Raw genomic sequence first — 24,139 nt, forward strand, 5'->3', positions numbered from 1 at the left:
GTAAATAACAAAATGCTATATTAGTATTACACATTGTTGGTAAGGGCAAAATCAAATATTCTATTAGTCTGCAATTATGAACACAAACTACAACTTTGCTTAAGGCCAAGTAGGCAAAATCCATTAGAACCTAAACATGTTTTTTATCATTTCATTCAGCTAGTCTAGTTCCAAGAATTTATTAGAGGGAAATAATTAGAGAAATGAAACCAAGATCATAAAGATATTCTTTATGCTGCTATTTATAATCATTAAAAATGAAAAACAAATACCCAAAGAAGAACTCTCAGGAAACATACTTCAAATGAAGTTTTATATTGTCATGAAAATGTAAGCAACAAACTGCTGATCTACAAGAAATCAGGAAGGAAACATTTAAACAACAGGATCCCATTTTCACAAAAAGAAATATTTATATAACTTGTCTGTGAATATGTTCATAGATAAAACTAGAGGAAAAGATGACAAAATGTTTACCGTGGTTATCTCTGCAGTGAGCCTGGATGCAATTTAAATTTTTTTTTTCCTTTACACATCAAATGCTTATTACATCAGAAAAATCAGAGGAAGATGTTTCATTCTAAAGTTCTTCATTTTCTCAGTATCTGTATTGCAAATTATAACACCCAAAAGGACAGAGACAGAGAGAAAGGGGGGGGGCGGAAGCGCCTGCCAGAGGCAGGCTGGGAGTGGGGGTGGGGGCGGAGGGAGGGAACTTGGGGTCATTGGTGGTGGGAAATGTACTCTGGTGGAAGGACGAGTGTTAGAACAATGTATAACTGAAATTCGATCATGAATAGCTCTGTACCTGTGTATCTCATGGTGATTCAATAAAAACAAATTTAAAAGTAAAAAATAAAGTTTACGTGTCATTTATTTTATACCATTTATTTACAAAGAGATTCTTTCTAATGACACAAAATTTTCAAAACTTTTCCATCCAATTTCTACTACTATTCAAATCTAACTTGAAATGTTTACTGATTAGGAAAAATGGGCTCTATTACGGAAAAACATCAGTAAGAACAACTGGCCAATTCGACCACTATCTCAAAGCAATGTAAGAGAGAAAAACCCCGAGTTTGAAAATCCTATCCTTCATTTATCAAATAGACTAATACCTGATACTCAACAGTTCCACGTAATGCTTACTAAATTTTTCCTTAAAGACAACAATAAGTGACCCTGGGAAAGTACAGGATGTTACATTTTCATGTTAACTTACGCTGTCAGACAAGTGAGTTCCCTTTCCATGTTGAACAGGTACATGAAGAACATCAGATATCACACAATAATGCGGAACAGATGTTGGACAACTTTCAAAAATGCCATATATTTTTTGCACTTAATCCCATTAAACTTTTTTCCAGGGTGTACGGTCATGCAATTATATTAATAGCTGTCTGTTCATATATCTATTGAGACCTACAAAAGACTCTGTGACATAAATGACTATTATATAGTTTAATAAACATCTAGAAAAGCATTTTAGACATAAATTTACTAATATGGAAGAGCTAAAATTGTGGAAATTCCAGGTCCTCTGAGTGAACAGATTTTATTTTTTGCCTATTTTCAAAGCTTTTTTTTTGAGGGGGGGGCGGCAGGGGGAGTCACAACCAGCTGTGCTCAGGAGTAACTCCTGGATCTGCACTCAGGGATTATTCCTGGCAGGCTTGGGGAACCATATGGGGTTTCTGGGGATCCAACCCCCGTTGGCCATACTTCACCCCTTATTTTCTGCCTATTTTAAAGGCATATATGTGCATATATATATATATATGTATATATACTATTTCATACAAAAATACAGTTTTAAATATATATATCGTTCTATTTATTTCATACGAAAATAGTTCTAAAAGAATTTCATCCTATAGAGAAGTCAAACTGTTAAATAAATAAAATGCCACTTTATAGAAGACTTCCCTAAATAAATGAAGTCAACCTGATGGTGTAAGATAAAATTTTAAAACTTCATGGGACTGGGGAAATGTTCTTTATTTACAACTGTAAGGGTACTCTGATTTCATGGAAGTATATTTCTAATCTGGTTGTCAAAGATTTCACATTTTGCATTCTACAGAAATATGCACTGTCTCAGTCCTATCATTCCTCAGAGGAAAATGCTTCTGACTAAGTGTCCAACCCCAAGACAAATGGGCCCCGCACTTGTCTGGCCCATCCCAGCTATATGATACTGATCAGCCTCCCAAAGAAGGTGCAATTCAAATTCAGGGTTCAGACCTTGCATCAGCTATCATGAGAAGTAGAAAGAATCACAAAGTGATACTAGACACTATGTACTAGACACTGCAGTGGATGCTATAAATTTGATGATTAAAACCAAATCACCATTTAATAGCTAAGACAGAAATATAAACCAACAGAGAAAGGCATCGCAACCAAAGTGTAAATATTCTGGTATCCGAGAAGAAAATCATCAGTAAGAGAATCTGGGAAATCCTCACTTCCCCGTTGCTCATTGATTTGCTCAAGCAGGCAGCAGTAAGGTCTCCATTGTGAGACTTGTTGTTACTGTTTTTGGCATATCGAATACGCCACGGGAGCTTGCCAGGCTCTGCTGAATGGGCGGGATGCTCTCGGCAGCTTGCCAGCCTGTCCAAGACGGATGGAGGAATCAAACCCGGGTTGGCCACGTGCAAGGCAAACGCCCTATCCACTGTGCTATTTCCTAAATACATATTTATCAAGCATAGACTATCTGAGAAGCACTAAGTGCTCAAAATACCAAAGCCCACAAAAAGATATGGTTTCTGGGAACTCTTATTTATATGTGTCAAATAAATATATAACCTATATATAGTCCATAATATAGATTAGTGTTTGCTTACTAGTGTTTACTGTTAGTGAAACATATGGTGCTTTGGATTATAGAGAAAAAAATAAACACAAATCGAATGCAACAGGAGCATTAGAACAGAATGTTGCTATCTGACCTACAGCAAGGTCAGAGAAAGGCTCTCTGGTACTAGTGACAGGAGAGCGGGAGAATGCAAGTAAGTCTGGGGTGAGAGAGCGTTCCCTGCAAAGGCCTTGGGGCAGGTCAGTGCTGGGCAAGAGCCAGCATGCCAGAGAGGAAGAGGAGGGAAAGGGAGGAAGAGAAGGCAGAGAAGGAGGTAGGAATCAGATCCTAGGCTTTCTCCTTTGAACGAGATAGCACGTTATCTTGCTTGGAGCAATACAAAAGTCGCTTTGAGCCGCTGTTTTTTAAAAACAGTACACTAGATGATGACTCACAGGCTGGAGGCAGGGGCAAGAGAAATCAGGCGGCTGCTGTGCCCGGGTGAGAAAGAAGTGGTGGTCTGAGGTCTGTCGGGGGGAACTGAAACTTGCCACACAGGAACGGGGAGGAGGGTGCTCCAGACCCAGGGAAGAACTGACACAAAGGCACGGGAGGATGAGATGGTGCCACGGATGCAGGATGTTGCAAGAAACTTTGTATGAGAATAATTTTCAGTTGAGAAAACACGTTAACCATGTTTTCTCCCCGAAGGACTCCTTGTTTCTGCATTTCCACAGGGTCTTGTCTTGGTTCAAGTGTCACGGCCTGGAGCACTGCGGGAACTACACTATTTGTTATCTCCCAGCCCCTTTGACATTCCCTGGCCCTCCAATCCATTTTATAGTTCTCCACAGCAGCTTTCTCTGTGAGAGTTTTCAGTTCTGTTCGTTTTTTTTTTTTTTTTTTAATCGGCCCATTCAACACCTGGTCTGACAAGAAAGAAGTTCCAAAAAGGGCAAACTCATTTGTGAGTTGTAACTATTTCATCTCTGATGTTTAAAACAACATGTGGGTCTTTGAGACACTAGTGGAGGAAAGTGAGTTCTCCGGAGGTGGGTGTGGCACCTGAATGATGGATGCATGCAAAAAAGACGAAGAGTATTGGGGCTGGAGAGATAGTGCAGCAGGCAGGGCGCTTGCCTTGCATGTTGCCCACCCGCATTCAATCCCCCAGCATCCCACCTGGTCAACAAAACAGGAGTGATTCCTGAGCACAGAGCCAGGAGTAAGCCCTGAAAAAAAAAAAAGAGGAAAAAATAAAAGTAAAATGAATCGTTTTGTAAATCTTAGCATCACAATAAAAATTGTTAAAAAAAAAAAGAAATAGCGGGGCTGGAGCCATAGCACAGTGGGTAGGGCATTTGCCTTGCATGTGGCTGACCCGGTTTCGATTCCCAGCATTCCGTATGTTCCCTGAGCACTGTCAGGAGTAATTCCTGAGTGCAGAGCTAGGAGTAACCCCTGTGCATCGCCAGGTGTGACCTAAAATGAAAAAAAAAAATAGCAGCAAGATAAAAATCAGATATTCTGTAACAGAGTAGTAGAGGGAAACAGAATTGTTTAAGGAATGAATCAGCATGACTCATGCTTAAGTATCTACACCTGCAAGACTCTTAGAGCGACAGGGGCAGATGGCACTGGAGCCCTAGAGGAAGGACAGGGATGCAGACGGGGAGGGGGGGTGAGGGGGGGGCGGGTTGGGACCATCCTCCAAAATAAAGTCCAGCGATCTGGGAAGTGCCTCCAGATACGAGGGGAGATAAAGGCAGGAGAGTAGCCATGAGTCAAACCCAGATAGGACAGGCTGGATTCAAGGTCTCGGCAGTTCTGGCCGAGATTATCTTAACACAGAATGTCTCAGCATCCTGGGCTTTACTGTCCTCATCTCTAAAATGAGGCTTTGATACCACTGGCCTCAGATGGGTGCTGTAAGGGAGAAACAAAGTGAAGCACAGAGAGCACTCCAGAGCTCCCCGGGAAACACGGGGACTGACGGGCAGGGGAGAGCGCAGGGCTGGTGTTTCTGTTAAGACACAGTTTCCGTTCTGACTTTTTCTCTGTTCTGTGGTGAACAGGTCTCTCTGCTTTTTCTGTGTGGAGATTTTTTGTAGACCTACTTCTCTTTGGTCTGACTGAAAGAGCTGGTAGAAGGTGTGTGGAAACTGAACACAGGCTGGGACATACAGTGTAAAGAAAAATCCCAGGTTCTTGAGACTCAAAAAAAAAAAAACAGTGACTTGAACTCCAGCTCTGCCACTCAGATCAGTAACTTCGTTCCTCCTGACTTCTTAAAACAGGCTTGATCCAAGAGAGAGGACTGGTTCAGGAAACTTAGTCTACACAGTGGAATACTATGCAGCTGTTAGGAAAGATGAAGTTATGAAATTTGCTTATAAGAGGATGGTCATGGAGAGTATCATGCTAAGTGAAATGAGTCAGAAAGAGAGAGACAAGCATAGATAGACTGCACTCATTTGTGGAATATAAAATAACGTAACATGAGACTGACATCGAAGGACAGCAGACACAAGGGCCAGGAATATTGTTTCATAGTTGGAAGCCTATCTCATGAGCTGAGGGAGAAGGCAGCTGGAATAGAGAAGGGATCACTAAGTCAATGATGGTTGGAGGAATCGTTCAGGATGGAAGATGTGTGTTGAAAATAGAAAAAAAGGGGGCTGGAGCAATAGCACAGCGGGTAGGGCACTTGCCTTGCACGCGGCCGACCCAGGCTGACCCAGGTTCGAATCCCAGCATCCCATATGGTCCCCTGAGCACCGCCAGGGGTAATTCCTGAGTGTAGAACCAGGAGTAACCCCTGTGCATCGCTGGGTGTGACCCAAAAAGCAAAAAAAAAGAAAATAGAAAAAGGACCAAACGTGATAGCCTCTCAATATCTATATCGCAAACCATAATGCCCAAAAGTAGAGAGAGAGTATGGGGAAAATTGCCTGCCACAAAAGCAGAGGGAAGGTTGGAAAAAGTGGGGAGAATGTCCACTGGTGGAGGGACAGGTGTTCAATCATTGTATGACTGAAACTCAAACTTGAAATGTTTGTAACTGTATCTCACAGTGATTCAATAAAAATACATAAATGGCTGGAGCAATAGCACAGCGGGTGGGGCGTTTGCCTTGCACTCGGCCAACTCAGGTTTGATCCCTGGCATCCCATATGGTCCCCCAGGCACCGCCAGGACTAATTCCTGAGTGCAGAGCCAGGAGTAACCCCTGAGCATCGCTGGGTGGGACCCAAAAAATCAAACAAACAAACAAATAAATAAATAAAACAGACTTGATAATACGGACCTCAAGCCCCATGTTGAGCAGTGAGCAGCAGTGCTGAACACGTTACTTATGGAGTGGATGAACGAAGGAGCTGCCGTGTGGAGCACAATTCAGACACACTGTCACTGTCACTATCATCCCGTTGCTCATCGATTTGCTTGAGCAGGCACCAGTAACATCTCCATTGTGAGACCTGTTGTTACTGTTTTTGGCATATCAAATATGCCACGGGTAGCTTGCCAGACTCTGCTGTGCGAGCAGGATACTCTCGGTAGCTTGCTGGGCTCTCTGAGAGGGATGGTGGAATCGAACCCTGGTTGGCTGCATGCAAGTCAAACACCCTACCCGCTGTGCTATGTAGGCCTATTAAACAAGCCCGAGTTGGGAGGGTCAAAGCCGGGACAGCCACACCCTCACCCACAGCCGCCGCCATGCCAAAGGCCCAACTCCACTGCTTCACGACTAATCTCTGCCAAAGAGATGCCAAACTGTTGAATATTAGGGCACAACCATTTTCAAACTGAGAACTCTGGGGTCTTTGAGTGAGGGCAGGCAGCCTCCGCCCAACCCACCCCCCTGGACCCATACTTCGGGAAGCCCCAGCAGCCACATCCACACCCCACAACTGCCCCCATGCAAACCCCACAGCCCAGCTAGAGCTCCTGGAGTTTCTGGAATGCGCAGCCACCAATGTGGCCTCATAGCAACTCTAAATTCTACAATACTGACATCCCAGTAGGAGCACACTAAATATAGATGGCTCGACTAGCAACAAAAAGCTAAATAAACCTTCAGACAAGGACTTAATGATCCCATTGGTGAGATGTCATAATTTTCACACATTTTTTTTACTGAAGTATGTTTTGATAATTCTGTGAGCCATTTAGCCATAACAAGAAATATAAAATAATTATTTTGTGAAAGGGGGAAGGCTTGAGGGGTGGTAGGGAAAATGTGGATAATGGTGGAGAGAAGGTCACACTGGTGGTGAGACGAGGTTGGAATACTGAACACCTGTAATAACTGTATTATGAACAACTTTTTGTAAACCACAGTGGGGAAAATTTAGTCTGAAAAACAAGCTCAAAATGGAAGCTGCAAAACGTCTTGTTTTAACAACTAGCAGTTAGCTTGGTATTTCTGTGGAGACAGAGCCTGTGTAATGAACCCAGTGTTCGTTTTAAACTTCCTTTATTCGTGTCATTAAAAACTATTTTCACTTCACCTTTTAAGAGAATAGATTTGTTTTACTAAGGTTTTATTGAAGCACTAAGCCTTATTGTAAGGTGCACTTAACATGATTAGATATTGGTATCAGGTTTGTCACGGGGCTTGCTAAGATAAAAGAGAAGCCTTGGTAGTTGTTCTGTTTGCCTGTGAGTTTCCTTTCATCCCCCAGTGTAAGGCTGTTTCAGAGCGCAGAGGGCTGATAACCCCTTGTGTTTAATTCTTCATGTACTACTTTCCCAATATAAAAGCTGAAGTGGCTCAGCAGCTGCTTTCTAACAATGTGTGTAATCACAGGCCAAAAAGTTTATATCTACAAAAATACTAGCAAGGATTCAAGAACGGACTGCACTTTTTTGTGCACTGCCTGTACTCGGGGTATTTTTAAGAAGAACCTTTTCCTGATTACAAAAGAGTGCATGTTCATTTAAGATGGTTTGGAAAACAGGGGTGCTACGGGGGAGAAAGAAGAACAGGGGAGAAAATAATTTGGAAAACAAAAAAAGCTCAAAGGAGAAAAACCTTGTCGCTCAAGAACGATCTATTTCTTTATAAATCCTTCTAATCTTCCCAGATGCCACTTACCTAGGGAAGGACTGAATGGGTATAAAGAAAAGACAAATCATATGTAACTCATTATTATGTAATTTGTTCTTTAAATTAACAAATGCATGTGCACTCACCCATTGATTCAAGCAAACTAAACATGAGATGTCAAACATTACACAAAGAAGAGAGGATGGTGGGAGACAGCTTATAAAATCCATTAGAAAGCCATGAGGTAAGTGCTAAGAAAGGTACAAATAAAGTATTGCAGGGACATGTAAGAGGGAAGTGGCGACTCTGTGTCCAAATTATCAGAAGGTGACACATGAGCTATAACTAATAGGCAACACAGAAATTCCCACCAATGAAGATGACATATCAGCTACACAAGTCACTGTCACTATCACTGTCATCCCATTGCTCATCGATTTGCTTGAGTGGGCACCAGTAACGTCTCCATTGTGAGACTTTGTTACTGTTTTTGGCAGACTGAATATGCCACGAGGAGCTTGCCAGGCTCTCCCGTGTGGGACAGATACTCTCGGTAGTTTACCAGGCTCTCCGAGAGGGGTGGAGGAATCAGCCTGGATCAGCCTGCATGCAAGGCAAATGCCCTACCCCCTGTGCTATCGATCCAGCCCCCCGCCAAAAAAAAATCCCTAAATATAAAATTCTCTGAGTACCTAAAACTAATTAGTTCCACAAATGTTCAGGGACAGGTACATGTTTACAATTTGTAAACTCCTCCTACATCTGGAGGAGTCTGATAAGATCTCAAAAAATAAATTAGCACCTTTGTCTAAGATCCTCAGGGCTAGAGACTACACATCACATCAGTGTCCTGAATGAACCAACACAAAGCCAGACAGAGGAAAGATTTTCAAGAAGTAGATGAGAACAACGATCAGAAGATGCCCGTTGAGAAGCTGGATTCGGCATGTGGTTTAGACATCGCAGTCAACAAACTCTGCTTTTTTGCCACAGTAAATCTGTTTGGGCTTCGGTCACAGCAATCTCAACTAGCTCAAGGAGAGCACCCCGAAATCTCTTACCTGCAGTACACTGTGACAGGTGCAGCAGGAGGTTTTGTAAGACGCAAGAAGCACAAGGAGAGTGCAGTTGACTCAGTCTGCAGGAAAGGTAAAACGAAGACACTTCCACAAGGGGGTTTTAGTAAATAAAGTCTTGAGAAACTGAGCCATTTTGTCGACAGGATAAGGGGCAACAGGAATTCAATGCCGAAGAAATAAAATGAGCAGAGACAACGAAAGTACATGGGAATTTAGGGAAGTAAAATCAGTTCACTGTGTTAAGGACTAAGTACACCGCAGAAAGCAGACTGCAAAGAAATCGACGTACTCTGTGGGTCACTGAATAGTCAAATCAGACCATTTCACTTCTCACTTAGCCACGCAGACCATGGTGCCTCACAGCTAAAACTAAAATCATTTCCAATGGATAAAAATATTAAAAGAGCATACCTGCTGATAAAATTCATCATCTTTGGGGGTCAGATAAGGAAGCCAAGTGTCTTCAAGCTCTTCAAGAAGTCTCCGTTTCTGTTTAAAGATAATAATGATTATAAATGAAAACATAAAATGACTCAAAAAAATAAGACAGTCCCAGATTGGCTTAAAAAAAAAATCAAACCAATTTGAGTATATAAAGTTTAGGAGATAACAGGGTTGGAGCAGGCAGAGTGACTCCTTGCATGCAGCCAAGCTGGGTTCAACCTCCATCAACATCCCATATGGTCCGCTGGCACCATAAGGAGTAATTCCTGAATGCAGAACCAGGAGTAAACCCTGGTTTACTCCACATCGCTGGATGTGGCCCCCAAACCAAAATAAATAAGTAAAGTTTAGGAGATAAAAAATCAGTCAACTTCCAGTTCTAAAATATATTAATTATATACATTCAAATTAGGCTGGAGCCATAGCACAGCAGTAAGGCATTTGCCTTGCACTTGGCCAACCCTGGTTCGATTCCTCCGCCCCTCTCGGAGAGCCTGGCAAGCTACGGAGAGGATCTCACCGCACGACAGAGCCTGGCAATCTACCCGTGGCATATTTGTTATATGCCAAAAAACAGTAACAAGAAGTCTCAAAATGGAAACATTACTGGTGCCCGCTAGAGCAAATCGATGAACAATGGGATGACAGTGACAGTGACATTCAAATTAAACATTGTATAAAGCATTATTTATAATTATTTTCTAAGTTTCACAGAATAAACTGAGTTACTTCATTACCAAAGTCACCTTTTGAGTCTCCCAATTATAGTTTAGTCTTTCTTTTTTCTTTTCTTTTTCTTTTTTTTTTGGGGGGGGAGATGCACACCCAGCAATGTTCAGGGATTACTCTTAGTTCTCATTTTGGGGGTCATTCCTGGTGGGGCTCGGGAGACCATATGGAGTACTGGGATCGAACCAAGGGCAACGGTGTGCAAGGTAAGTGTCCTACCTGCTATACTCTCTGAGCCGCCAATTACAGTTTTCTTTTAACTTTTTTTTTGTAGTTACTTTTCTTTTTTAATTGAATCACCATGAATTTCAAAGTTACAAAGGTATTTATTATTGAGTTTCAGGTGTATACTGTTCAAACACCAATCCCTTCAGCAGTGCCCACTCTGCTACACCAATGTCTCCAGTTTCCCTCCCACAAAATCTTTTTTTTATTAGTGAATCACCGTGAGATAAAGTTACAGACTTACAAATTTTCATGTTTGCATTTCAGTCATACAATGATCGAGTACCCATCTCTCCACCAGTGCCCATTTTCCACCACCGATGGTCCCAGCATCCCTCCCTCCACCCCCCACCCCCTGTCCCCTTCTCCCCACCCCGCCTCTGTGGCAGGGCATTCCCTTTTGCTCTCTCTCTCCTTTTGGGTGTTGTGGTTTGCTACAGAGGTATTAAGTAGGCATCATGTCCAGTCTATAGTCTATTTTCAGCACGCATCTCCCATCCCTAATGGGCCCACTTAGCACCCTTTGCTTGGTGATCCCTTCTCTATCAGAGCTGCTTCTTCACCTAGCATGTGACGTCAGCTTCCAAGCTGTGGAGTACTCCTCTTGATACTTATCTCTACTATTCTTGGGTGTTAGTCTCCTGTTCTGTTACTTTATATTCCACAAATGAGTACAATCTTTCTATGTCTGTTCCTCTTTTTGACTCATTTCACTTAACAGGATACTTTCCATGTTGATCCACCTATATGCAAAATTTCATGACTTCATCTTTTCTAACAGCTGCATAGTATTCCATTGTGTAGATGTACCAAAGTTTCTTTAACCAGTCATCTGTTCTCGGGCACTCGGGTTTTTTCCAAATTCTGGTATTGTAAACAGTGCTGCAATGAACATATAGGTGCAGATGTCACTTTTACTATACTTTTTTGCATCTCCGGGATATATTCCCAGAAGTGGTATTGCTGGGTCAAATGGGAGCTCAATTTCTAATTCTTTGAGAATCGTCCATACTGTTTCTCAAAAGGGCTGAACCAGTCGGCATTCCCACCAGCAGTGAAGGAGAGTCCCTTTCTCCCCACATCCGCGCCAACACCGGTTGCTTTTGTTCTTTTGGATGTGCCTCCCACAAAATCTCTTACCTGTATACTGTGAGTACACATGAGCCTGCCACTTTCCCCTCCCCCTTGTCCTCTAACGTTCCCCTCCCTAACCCTCCCTGCCACAGTGCCGAGCTTCCTGCTGCAGAGAAGTTTCCTGCTCTTCGTTTCTATTGCCACTGGGCATTCGATATTCTCCTCCAAGATTTCTTTATAGCCCACCTATGAGCGAGATCATACTGAGTGAGTTCCCCTTACTCTGCTTTCACTCAACATGATGCTCTCCAGATCCACCTGCGCAGCCACATATTGCATGACTTTATCTTTTCTTGCAGTTTCCTACAGAGAATCTTAAGGTCTAGGTAAGCTACTGGAGACAGCTTTTCGGTCTTTCTAGGGAAGATACTCTTTCGGGAAATAATGCCAAACCAAGTCCCAAGCACACCGCTGCATAGCATCAAGATGTTTCTTCACTCTCTCAAAACACCTTTGAAAATTAAGATCTCCTCCTGACACAGTCCTTTTGTTACAGAGACCACCCCACAGGGCTCGGGGCAGAGCGGGGAGCTGGAGCTACACCCCCTGGGCTCAGCCAGCGGAGCCGCTACTAGTCTAGCAGTAGGGCCTGCTTCAGTCAGGCAGTGCTCAGGAGCCACCTGGGCTGCCCCAGCAGTGGGGGCGGGGAGCCACAGTTCCGGGAATAAAACTTGGGGCCTCACACATGCGGGGAATGTGCTCCATCACTTGAGATATACCCTCCCCCCCAAAAAAAAACTTGGCACTTTTTAAAGTGACCTTTCACCTCTAGGTTAATGACTAAGTCTGTATTGGGCATCTTTGATTCTTTTCCAATTTCCCAAGAAAATAGGAAATAAAAATAAAAAGGAAACATCCCCAGCCAGCACTGCCAAGCCCAATTTAATCCTGTGGGCCTCACTGTTTCTACACGGCAGGGGAGGAATGAGATCAGAAAATGATGACCTCAACTACGACGCACAGATGAAATCAGTTCCGTACATCAGCTCGGTCCGGGCAGTGCTCCGGGCAGGCTCCTAGCTCTGTACTCTGGGATCACTCCGGGCAGTGCTGAGACAGGGGCCATACGTGGTGCTGGGAATCAAACCCCGGTCAGCTGCGTGCAAGGCCAGCACCTCACTCACTCTAGTTATCTCGCTGGCCCTGTACATAAACAACTGACAAGCCTCAATGGTACCAATTAGCTAATCAGGTCAACTTATGATCAATTACAAAACTGATATTTTTTCAACTGAAAGAAAACTTTGGTCAGGTTTATCAGGTGTATCAACCAAGAATGTATATCAAATCAAATTAGTAGTATACAAATATTACACTTTCCTTAAAATTAAAATTGCCTTATAAAAAGGCAGGTTCAAAAAAATAGCCCTGGTGTGGCAATAGAAAAGAACAAGTTTTTTTATGCTTCGTTTTTGGGAGTGCAAAATACTATAATACCAAAGGAGTACAATGAACACCAATTTTTTTTCTTTTTTGGGCGATGCATAGGGGTTACTCCTTGCTTTGTACTCAGGAATTACTCCTGTCGGTACTCAGGGGACCATATGGGATGCTGGGGATCGAACCCAGGTTGGCCATGTGCAAGGCAAACGCCCTAATCGCTGTGCAATCACTCCAACCCCTGAACACTAATTTTTAAATACAGGTTCCACTTGTTCCAGCAATCCAAATTTTAATCATGAATTTTATGAATCTACCTATAACATGGTCAGAAAAATGTATTAGCAAGTTTACTCATAGATGACTATAAAACAAAAATTGAAATCAGATTAAGGCCATTCGTTACACAATCTAAAAGAGTGCATTTTGGGGTACATGGATTATACTTGGACTGAACAAAAAGTTGGAAATTTAAATCTCCACTCACAAAAGATAGTTACAAAAAGTATGGTTCATCCACACACAAAAAATGTAACAATAAACAAGAACAAAGAAGCTCCCTATTAGATTTAAAAGCTCTTTGGGGTGTCCCTAAGCCCCAGTACAAAAAAATCTAAAAGCTCCAGGGCTGGGACAGGAGAGACAGTGTCAAGGAGAAGGCATATGGTCCACTGAGCACCACCAGAAGTGATTCCTGAGTGTAGAGTCAAGAATGCGTTCTGAGCACCGCTGGATGTGGCCCAACGAAAGAGAAAGGAAGGAAGGAAGGAAGGAAGGAAGGAAGGAAGGAAGGAAGGAAGGAAGGAAGGAAGGAAGGAAGGAAGGAAGGAAGGAAGGAAGGAAGGAAAGAAAGAAAGAAAGAAAGAAAGAAAGAAAGAAAGAAAGAAAGAAAGAAAGAAAGAAAGAAAGAAAGAAAGAAAGAAAGAGAGAGAGAAAGAAAGAAAGAGAGAGAAAGAAAGAAAGAAAGAAAGAAAGAAAGAAAGAAAGAAAGAAAGAAAGAAAGAGAGAGAGAGAGAGAAAGAAAGAAAGAAAAAAAGAAAGAAAGAGAGAGAGAAAGAAAGAAAGAAAGAAAGAAAGAAAGAAAGAAAGAAAGAAAGAAAGAAAGAAAGAAAGAGAAAGAAAGACAGAAAGACAGAGAGAGAGAAAAGAAAGAAAGAAAGACAGAGAGAGAGAAAAGAAAGAAAGAAAGAAAGAAAGAAAGAAAGAAAGAAAGAAAGAAAGAAAGAAAGAAAGAAAGAAAGAAAGAAAGAAAGAAAGAAAGAAAGAAAGAAAGAAAGAAAGAGATTGTGACTAAAGAGATTATCTGTTTAGGCAACATGTGGAAAAGCAGACTTGAGGAGAAGCATCTTAATATCATTTTGCTTTTTTAATTTTTCAAGCATACTGCCTAGTCAACATACTGCCTATTATCAACTCAAACATACCATATACCCTTCACATAAAATTAAGTATAAAAACGAGAATGATCGGATTTTGAGTTTTGTTTTAGAAAGTATACGCTTCCACAATATATAGTAAAATATTTATTTGGGAAATAAAAGATTTATTTACTGGAGAAGAAGAAATATTTATTTGGGAAACTAAAAAATAAAGAGTGGAGGGATGAGGGGAACAGCCCTGGCCATTTTTTTGTGGCAAATGCCAGCCAGGGATAAAGACACAAATTAGAATGCGTTCTGAGGTGGGGGTGACGGCGCCAGTTTTGACTGACAGGTCTGGTGAGATGCTGACCCCTGACCTGAGGAACGGCTAAATCCACACAGCCAGGCCTTGCAGTAGCCTGCTTTGCTAGTGAGGCTCAGAGAAAGCCTGAGGTGGGCAAAGGCTGACGCTCCCTGGTGGCAGGGGCTTACAAAGACCCTTCTCTGTGGAGAGCCATCTCCACAGGTCCTGTAAGCAAAGGGGACACAACCACTTAACACCTTGGGAGAGGCAGGAGTACCTGGAGAAGGGTGTGGTGTTGGGGTGATGTGCATGAGGAGCCATTATTAATAGCGCTGTCAACCACAGAATCTCAATTTAAAACCTGAAAAAAAAAATGAATGAATAAAGCACACTGTAACTTAAAGCCAGGAGGAGGTTTCAAGCTGGATGTCAGAAATGTGAACACTAAGCCTCTGACTCACTGAGAAATGTTAAGATGTATCTCACCTTGCACATCCTGTCAACTACAGATATGGTTTGAGAGTCTTACAGTAATTGCATAAAGAGATTAACAGGATTATGATTATGAAGGATATGACACACCCATAAATGAAGTGTGTGCTCTGTTCCACGGAACTCCTTAGCCTCAGAAGCTATACCCTTGAAATGCTAGCATATTCCTTAACAAGTAAATTACAGAAGGGGCAGAAGCTGTTCAGTACAAATAATCACTGGATCTTCTGAAGGCGTCACATAAAAGCGGGAAAATTGACCTAGTTAGTCCCTAAGCAGGGCATGAGTGAGTAAGGGAGATTTCCCTCAGGTCATCAAACACCAGGAAGATGAGTAAGAAGTATCTGAACCTGAAGAAGTATAAATATCTCATACTAGTGTATACAGTGTATAATACATATGTATAGACACGTATGTCTGCCTTAAATGAAAAGGAAAAAAATGCAACCATTTCAACCAAGTGGGTATTCACTTTCCCATACTCAGTTGAAAACATGTAAATGTTATATATGCAGGTGTGTGGTAAAGCACATACATTGCACGTAAGTGACCACTGGTTCAATCCCCTGCAAAGAAAGATAAGAGGAAGACAGCAGAGAGGAACAAGGATGAGTGGAGTGGAGGGGAAAATAAAAATAAACAGAATTTGGAGATAATAGTACAGCTTGATATATGTCATTTCTCGCTCAGGTGAAATAGTATCTACTGTCCTTTTGATTTGCATTTCCCTGAAAATAAGTGGCAATGAGCATTTTCCCATATTTCTATTGGCACACTATATGCCCTTTTCTGGGGAAAGGTCTGTTCATCTACAATTCCCATTCTTTGATAAAAGTCAGTAAGTTTTTGCTGCTGAGTTTAGTGAGTGCTAATATCTTGGATATTAGCCCATTATCTACTATACTAAGCACAAATATTTTCTCCCTTTCAGTGAGGTGTTTTATTTTAGCCTGAGTTTCTATTGCCATGTAAGCCCTTTTTAATTTTAAGTAGTTCCATTTCTTTATTTTTGTCTTTGCCAATGGCATGAAATCACTGGAAACAATTTTTGGGTCTGTATCTCAGAAAGTTCTGCCTATGCTTTCTCAATGTATTTTATGGGTTCTGATCTAATACTATTACATATAATACATAAAGCAGGAAATACATACTTATATATATATGGTAGTAGTCTGTAAAATGAGTCTGTAAAGAACTCAATGTCTGATGGGGTGTTAGGAAATGAAATTTTAAAAAAATCATATGTATCAGTGTCATTCTTCAAATTATAAACTATGCAGGTGTCAGCAAATAACATTAAAATGGAGGCAGGAATCTATATAGCAAAGCAGCAGTTTGGAAGCCAAACTGCTTTTTCTTTTTTTTTTTTTTCTTTTTGGGTCATACCCAGACATGCTCAGGGGTTACTCCTGGCTTTGGACTCAGGAATTACTCCTGGCGGTGCTTGGGGGACCATATGGGATGCCAGGGATTGAACCCGGGTGGGCTGTGTGCAAGGCAAATGCCCTCCCTGCTGTACTACTGCTCTAGCCCTAAGCCAAATTTTATTTTCAAGTGAATACTACCACTCTGATTTGAAACAAATTTCTATCTCTGTGTGAGATGTAAATGCAGTAATATACATGGCAATGTAAAAAATAATAAATATATAAAATAATTTAGAAAAAAAGCAAACAATGCAGGAGCAAGGAGGCTCCTTTTAAAATAACTGTGTTTAAAGGAGGATTGAGTTTTGTTTTTTTTTTTTAAGCCTGGCAAGCTACTGATAGTATCTTGCCCACACGGAAGAGCGTGGCAAGCTCCCTGTGGTGTATTCAATATGCCAAATACAGTAACAATAACAGGTCTCATTCCCCTGACCCTGAAATAACCTCTAATCATTGGGAAAGACGAGTAAGGAGAGGCTGCTAAAATCTCAGGGCTGGGACAAATGAAGATGTTACTGGTGCCCGCTCAAGCAAATCAATGAACAATGGGATGACAGTGACACTGTGATATAAAAACCCTGTCTATCACATAAAAATTCCCAATATACCTTATTGTTATCACTGTTTGTTGTTATTACTGTTTATTCACTTTGGAAAGGGGCAATTTTATTTACTAAGTATAAAGTTACCTGTGTGTAGCCCATCAAATTATGCTTTAGATCACAGATTAATCCAACAAGAAAAAAAAATGTTTTGTTTTATTTTTGCTTTTTAGGTCACACCTGGTGATGCACAGGGGTCACTCGTGGCTTTGCACTTAGGAATTACCCCTAGCACTACTCAGGGGACCATATGGGATGCTGGGAATCGAACCCAGGTTGACCGTGTGCAAGGCAAACACACCCTACCCGCTGCGCTATCGCTCCAGCTTCCCAACAATAAAAACTTGAGTATATTTTTATCTGCACAAATTACAGCATATTAAAATACCCCATATACATTTTTATAGGTAAAGACTTTATTGAACTACACTTACTAAAAATAACTATCATTGCAAACTAAAGCCCATACGAAGAATAAAGTACATGCAAAAAGATCTAGCCACTGATCATCAGAGAAACGTAACTCATGTTCCGAATCCATGAAATTTGTGCTGTCACTATACTCTTACATACAAACCCTGAAGAGAATTTTATCCTTCAAAAAGTGTTCGGTTTTGTGGGGGCTGCAGAGAGATAGAGATAGTACAGCAGGTAACACACTTGCTTTGTCTGAGGCCAACCTGGATTTGATCCCTGGTACCCTATACAGTCTCCTGAGCATTGCCAGAAGTGATCCCTGAACACAGAGTCAAAAGTTAGCCCTGAGTACTGTTGGCTATGGCCCAAAAGAATCTCCTAGAACATTTTCTTTAAAAAACATCCATTTGTTAATTAGAAATAACGATTACAAACACAGTGCTTTCGAAAGGTATTTTTTTAATTTAACATTTCTTATCCAGTTTCCAAAAATGCAAGGCTATGCTGCAATAGACCAAAAATCCAACCAGAAAATAAAACTTCACATATCACAAAACGCTGGGAAAGGTGATCAGGAGAATTTTGCATGGTGATACAAAGTAATTCGAGCCTAGACTGTTGCACTATTCCTTCCTAACAAAGCCTAAAACCAAGACAGAAAATATCAAACAACTTCCATTATATTATATCTATATATATCTATAGCACTGTAGCACTGTCGTCCCATTGTTCATCGATTTGCTCAAGTGGGCACCAGTAACGTCTCCATTGTGAGATTGCTGTTACTGTTTCTGGCATATTGAATGCACCATGTGTAGCTTGCCAGGCTCTGCCGTGCGGGTGGGATACTTTCGGTAGCTTGCCGGGCTCTCCGAGAGGGACAGAGAAATCAAACCCTGGTCAACCGCATGCAAGGCAAACGCTCTACCCACTGTACTATCTCTCCAGTCCATATATTTATATATCTATATATGTATACATACATAAATAAAGCATAGCAAGTGAGGCTACACTTAAGGGGAAATAATATGAGAAAAATCAAAGGTGGCCCATGAATGGCACACATGAAAGAATTGGTACACAAGTATAATAAAAAGCTGTGATATAATGTATTTCATAATCTCTAAACATTGGGTAAAGATCGAACGACTGAGACTTAAACCTGAAAGCTTTGTAACTTTCCACATGGTGAACTAATAAAATTTAAAAAAAAAATCGAACGGGACACAAGAAGAAACAACTTTAGAGAGGAAAACCATAATGACTAAGATGGAATACCTATTAGACAGGATCGAAAGTCAATTAGATAAAGAGAAAAGGTAAATACACAGACATGCAATGATAAGTATTCAAAAAGTAACAAAAAATTAATACAGCACCAATGAGCTGTAATGTCTTTAAGCAGTATGACACATCACTGGCGTGACCATAGATAAGGAAAAGGAGGAAAAAAAGATGACCGATTTTTTTTTCTGTGATGAAAACTATACATAAATTCACAAATTCAAGGTATTCAAAGAACTCTAAGCATAAAAACATTAGCAGATAACACTTGGGTACTTTATAATTAAATTATTTAAAATCAGTGTGAGAAAAAAATCTTAAAGACATATTATATGCAGAGGAGTAAAACACAGTAACAAATGTCATCTGAAAGAATGTTAAATAGATAACATTCAAAACCACTGAGAAAAATGGCATTTGTCCAACTAGGTTTCCATACTATACCAAAATATCACTGTCACTGTCACTGTCATACCGTTGCTCATCGATTTGATCGAGTGGGCACCAGTAACCTCTCCATTGTGAGACTTGTTGTTACTGTTTTTGGCATATCGGATACGCCATGGGAGCTTGCCAGGTTCTGCCATGCTCCTGGTAGAGCATCTGGTAGCTTGCTGGGCTCTCCGAAAGGGGCGGAGGAATCAAACCCAGGTCAGCTGCATGTAAGGCAAACACCCTACCACTGTGATATCACTCCAGCACAATGGATAACATGTCTGACTACACCAAAATACTTTCCAAAAATCAAATAAAAAATCAGATACTTTTGAACTATGTAGGAGAGGTTACTCAACTTCACTTAATAAGTGATAAAGGGAGATCATTCTGCAGAGAGAAAATGGCATGATACAAAAATCAGAAATAGTTATTACAATAGAAATATAAAAGTTGGGCCACCGAAATAGTACAGTGTGTAAGATGCTTGCTTCACATCCAGCCAACACTAGAAAGATGGATCACCAGTACCACATATGGTCCATGAAAGCTTCGGTGAGTAATCCCTAAACCCAGAGCCAGGAGTAAATCCTGAGCACAGTTAGATGTGGCCCAACACATCCCCAGCCCTGCCCTTCCCCACAAAAAATTAAAAAAAAAAAAAATCTTAAATGAAAAAACTTTAACTTACAAAAAAAAAAAATACTTAAAGTTCTTCCATTCCCTGCTAAGATAGGTGAAAAAGAAAAGGAGAGAGAAATAAGTTCTTTCATCTTAAAAATAAGGAAATTAACAGAATAAAAACTGATTTAAAAACACAAGTAAACTCAAAATACTCTAAAACTGATATGTGGTGACAAACTAACCAGTTATTTCTAGTAAAAACAGATTAAAGGACAAAAGTTTTTAAAAATATAACAACTATTGGGTAAGGAATGTGGCTTAGTGGTAAAGAATATGCCAGACATCTATGAAGCACCTTACTTGATCTTAAATAAACAAATTGAATAAATAATTTGTTAATGAGCTGTAGAAAAACCAGGTGTCAGAAATATAAATATAATAAGGGTAAAAAAAAAAGGTTTAGAGGCTGGAGAGATAGCACAGCGAGTAGAGTGTTTGCCTTGCATGCAGCCACCCCGGGTTCAATTCCCAGCATCCAACATGGTCCCCAAGCACCACCAGGAGTTATTCCTGAGAGCAGAGCCAGGAGTTAACCCCTGTGCATCGCCGGGTGTGACCCCAAAGAAGCAAAAATAAATAAATAAATAAACAAACAAATGAATAAATAAAATTTAAAAAAAGGTTTGATTTTTGCATGAGTCAAGTTGTTAGTTTAAGATACTCATATCTCTAAGCCTCAAAGTCACCACAAAATGAAAACATCATAAAATAAACATGGAGAGAAGGAAATAAAGTATAGCCTAATAAAACTTTAATTCACAAAGACAGTAAGATAAATATAAAATCACAATAAAAACACTGCATTAGTAAATCCCCACTTATTAATAATCAGTCTAAATGCAAATGAATATTGTCTTTGGGCCACACTCAGCTGAGCCCAAGGCTTACTCCTGGCTCTGTATTTAAAGATTACTCTGACAGAGTTCAGGGGAGCTGGGGTTCGAACCCAGGTTATCCATTGCAAGGCAAATGCCCTCCCCCTGTACCAGCCCCTGAAAATATATCATTGTTTTGTTTTTGTTTTTGTTTTTTCTTTTTTTTGTTTTTTGGGTCACACCCGGCGATGCACAGGGTTTACTCCTGGCTCATGAACTCAGGAATCACTCCTGGCGGTGCTCGGGGGAACATGTGGGATGCCAGGGATCAAACTGGGGGTGGCGTGTGCAAGGCAAATGCTCTAACTGCTGTGCCATCACTTCAGCCCCTATTTTTGATGTAAAATCACAGTCCGTGCCAAGGGGAAACCAGAAGAGAGCAGGGTAGCTGTATTAAATGAAACCTTAAATCAAATACTGTACCAAGAGATAGAGGCCCATTATATAATGATAAAGGGCTCAGCTTACTGAGAGACTATCTAACAATCATAAATTCATATGCACCAATACTTGACCCCTTAAACAAGTCAAGCAACAACTAACAGATGTGTCTAGAGAGACAGAAAACACAACAGTGTAAGAGTTCAATACCACATTTCAATAATAAATTCATTCAGCAAAAAAAGTCACGGAGGAAACAGATACAAATTACATATTTACTCCAAATGGACTTAATAGACGTGGACACAACACTCAATCCAAAAGCAGTAGAACATGCACAACCTGAACATTATCCAGACAGATCATAGGTGAGCCCACAAAACACGTCCTGACTAATTCAAGATTGAAATAATTCCAAAAATCATTTTCACCACAATGATAGGAAATGAAAAATCACTAACAGATGGAAAGTTGGACAACTATTTGCAAAGTTAACCAAAAATACACACTCCTGAACAATCAACAAGTAGATCAAGCAAAGTAACAAAAGAGATTTTCAAAAATATGTGCAAGCAGACAAAATTGAAAATGCAACATACCAAAACTTATGGGTGCAGGAAAAAAAAAAGTACTAAAAGAAAAGTTTACATCAAATTTTCAAAGACATTTTTCACAATGGTAGGGGAAAAAAAATTCCTAAAACATTAATGGAAATATAAAAGGCCCCCAAAGAGCAAAATTGATCCTGAGAAAGAACAACAAAGACAAACAAAATACATTTCCTGATTTCAATTAAAATAACACAACCACAGCAGTGGAAGCAGGAGAGCTGGCATTCTCAAAAAGCAAAACAAAACAAACGAACAAAAACACCAGTCAGGGGCCAGACTAGGGTAGGGCGTTTGCCTTGCACGCCGCCGACCGGGGTTCGATCCCCGGCAACCCATATGGTCCCCCAAGCACTGCCAGGAGCAATTTCCGAGTGCAAAGCCAGGAGTAACCCCTGAGCATCGGTGGGTGTGACCCAAAAAGAAAAAAAAAAAAACACCAGCCAAGAATCCAACTCCTTCTACAGGGGAGAGGACCGAAGTGACCCACCAAACCGCCAAACAGGGAGCAGAGGGGCCTCAGAACTTGTCTCTGTCCAAAAGTGGGAAGTCAGTACTATTTCCCAAAGTGGTTTCCCAAGCACGCTCTGAGGCTGCACTCTCCCCCAAAGCCCGGTAGAGGACCAGAGAGGCCTGTCAAACACAGAGCAGATGCACAGAAACTGGCTCTGCTCAGAGGTCAGAAAGCAGTGCAGTTTCCTACCAGGTGGCTGCTAGAACAAAGTATATCTCTCCCTCAACAGAGCTCTCCAGAGCACTCCCAGGCAGGGGGAAAGGTGCTGAGAGTGTAGTGGAAAAGACGTACCTTCAGACAACTAAAGGAACCAGGGTAAAGCAGCAGATCCCCACCACGGGTAGTGGGTGAAGACGGTAATCCTGAGGGGATCAATCAGTTACAGCCACCTGTAAGGTCCCTCTGAAAAGGATTTCAGAGTGGTAATGCTTACGCTGTTTGAGGAGCTCAAAAAAATAATGGAATGGACAGCCAATAAATGACAAGCAGATATGAGAGCAGAAAACTACAATCAGAAGTGACAGAACTGAAAAACTTGGAAGGTGAAAGGAAAAACTCACTGGAAGGTCTCACCAGCAGAGTCACAGCTGCTGAGGACTGACTCAGTGAGCGCCAAGGTTCAGATAACAGCAGAAGATGGTGAAAAGCCTCGAGATAAATGAGCCACAGACAAGAGAACTTTGGGGATGAATTCAAGAGGAACAACATAAGAATCATCAGGGTCCCAGAGAGCCAGGAAGGTAACCCTGATGAAGAAGCTTCCCCCAGGGAAGGACTTTACATCTGTTGATTGCACAACCACACCTATGTGTAATTGCTACCCCGACCCTTCAGGATTTGCTCTACAACTAAGGCTGTGAGAATGAGCACGGGGAGGAGGAATACGGGAGTGGGTGAGACTGAAGGGGGCAGAGGAAGACTAGATTGGAATAAAGTGCAACTGGTCACCAACGAGCCTGGCCCTCGTTTCCTCCTTCATTCTCCCATTGCCATCGGCTGTCTGAGGTGAGGGGAAGTGGCACCAGACCACCAAACACACACAGTGAGAGGCCACACACATTTTTCGAACACACACCTAAACGTGTTTGCACCTAATGGGGGACCAGAAAAAGACTTAGAACAACTGCTAATAGACTTGAAGAAGGACATTGATAGCAACTTAACAGTAGGTGGAAACTTCAATACCACTCTGTCACCTCTCAGTAGATCGACTAGACTAAATCTCAGTAAGGAAGTACTTGCTTTGAAGGAAGAAATGGAAAAGAGGAGTTCAGTACAAATATATGTGTTTGTGTGTATATACATATGTATATATATGTATACACACATATATATACATATATATTTTTTTTTCATTACAAAATGCCGAATACACATTCTTCTTCAGTGCACATGGGACAATCTCCAAGAAAGACCACATCACAGAATACTGCAAAAATACAAGTGCGTGGAAAGGGGTGATATGTGTGTGTTGTACATGGGCTATCGGGATGGCACTCTCTCTCTCTCTCTCTCTCTCTCTCTCTCTCTCTCTCTCCACTCTGCATTTGGTGCTCTTGAGCTGCTGTGTATAGACCAGACCGAGATGGCTTCTCCTTGTGCTCTGCTTCTGTGTGTACCGCTGCACTCTCTTCTGTCTCTCAATCTCTGTCTGTCTCTGTAGTCTCTCCTCTGGTCTCTTCTGATCTCTCTTCTTCCGATCTCTCTCTCCAGAGAACTTCTGCTTCAGTCTCTGGAGCCCTTCTGCTTCTCTCTCTGGAGCCACACTTGCTCTCACTTCTGACTCTTACTCTCACTTGCTTTGTGCTCTCCAATGACTCCCTGATTCTCTTTCGCCTTGGGCTCTGCTTCTGTGCCTTCTCTTCCCACTTCTGTGTTTTCTTCCTGACTTCTGTGTCTTCTCTTTTT

The 24,139-nt window shown here is 41.3% G+C and overlaps 1 protein-coding gene across 1 annotated transcript in view; it reads right to left on the reverse strand.

Moving 5' to 3' along the window:
- The window catches only part of FTO (FTO alpha-ketoglutarate dependent dioxygenase), a 441,299-nt gene that overhangs the window by 309,346 nt on the left and 107,814 nt on the right, over window positions 1–24,139 (reverse strand). The window contains exon 2 of the mRNA XM_055145006.1: window positions 9,347–9,424. Within this exon, the coding sequence (XP_055000981.1) occupies window positions 9,347–9,424 (78 nt within the window). The remainder of the gene's footprint in view (window positions 1–9,346; window positions 9,425–24,139) is intronic.

The sequence above is a fragment of the Sorex araneus genome, chromosome 8 (assembly GCF_027595985.1).
Source record: "Sorex araneus isolate mSorAra2 chromosome 8, mSorAra2.pri, whole genome shotgun sequence".
NCBI lineage: Eukaryota > Metazoa > Chordata > Mammalia > Eulipotyphla > Soricidae > Sorex > Sorex araneus.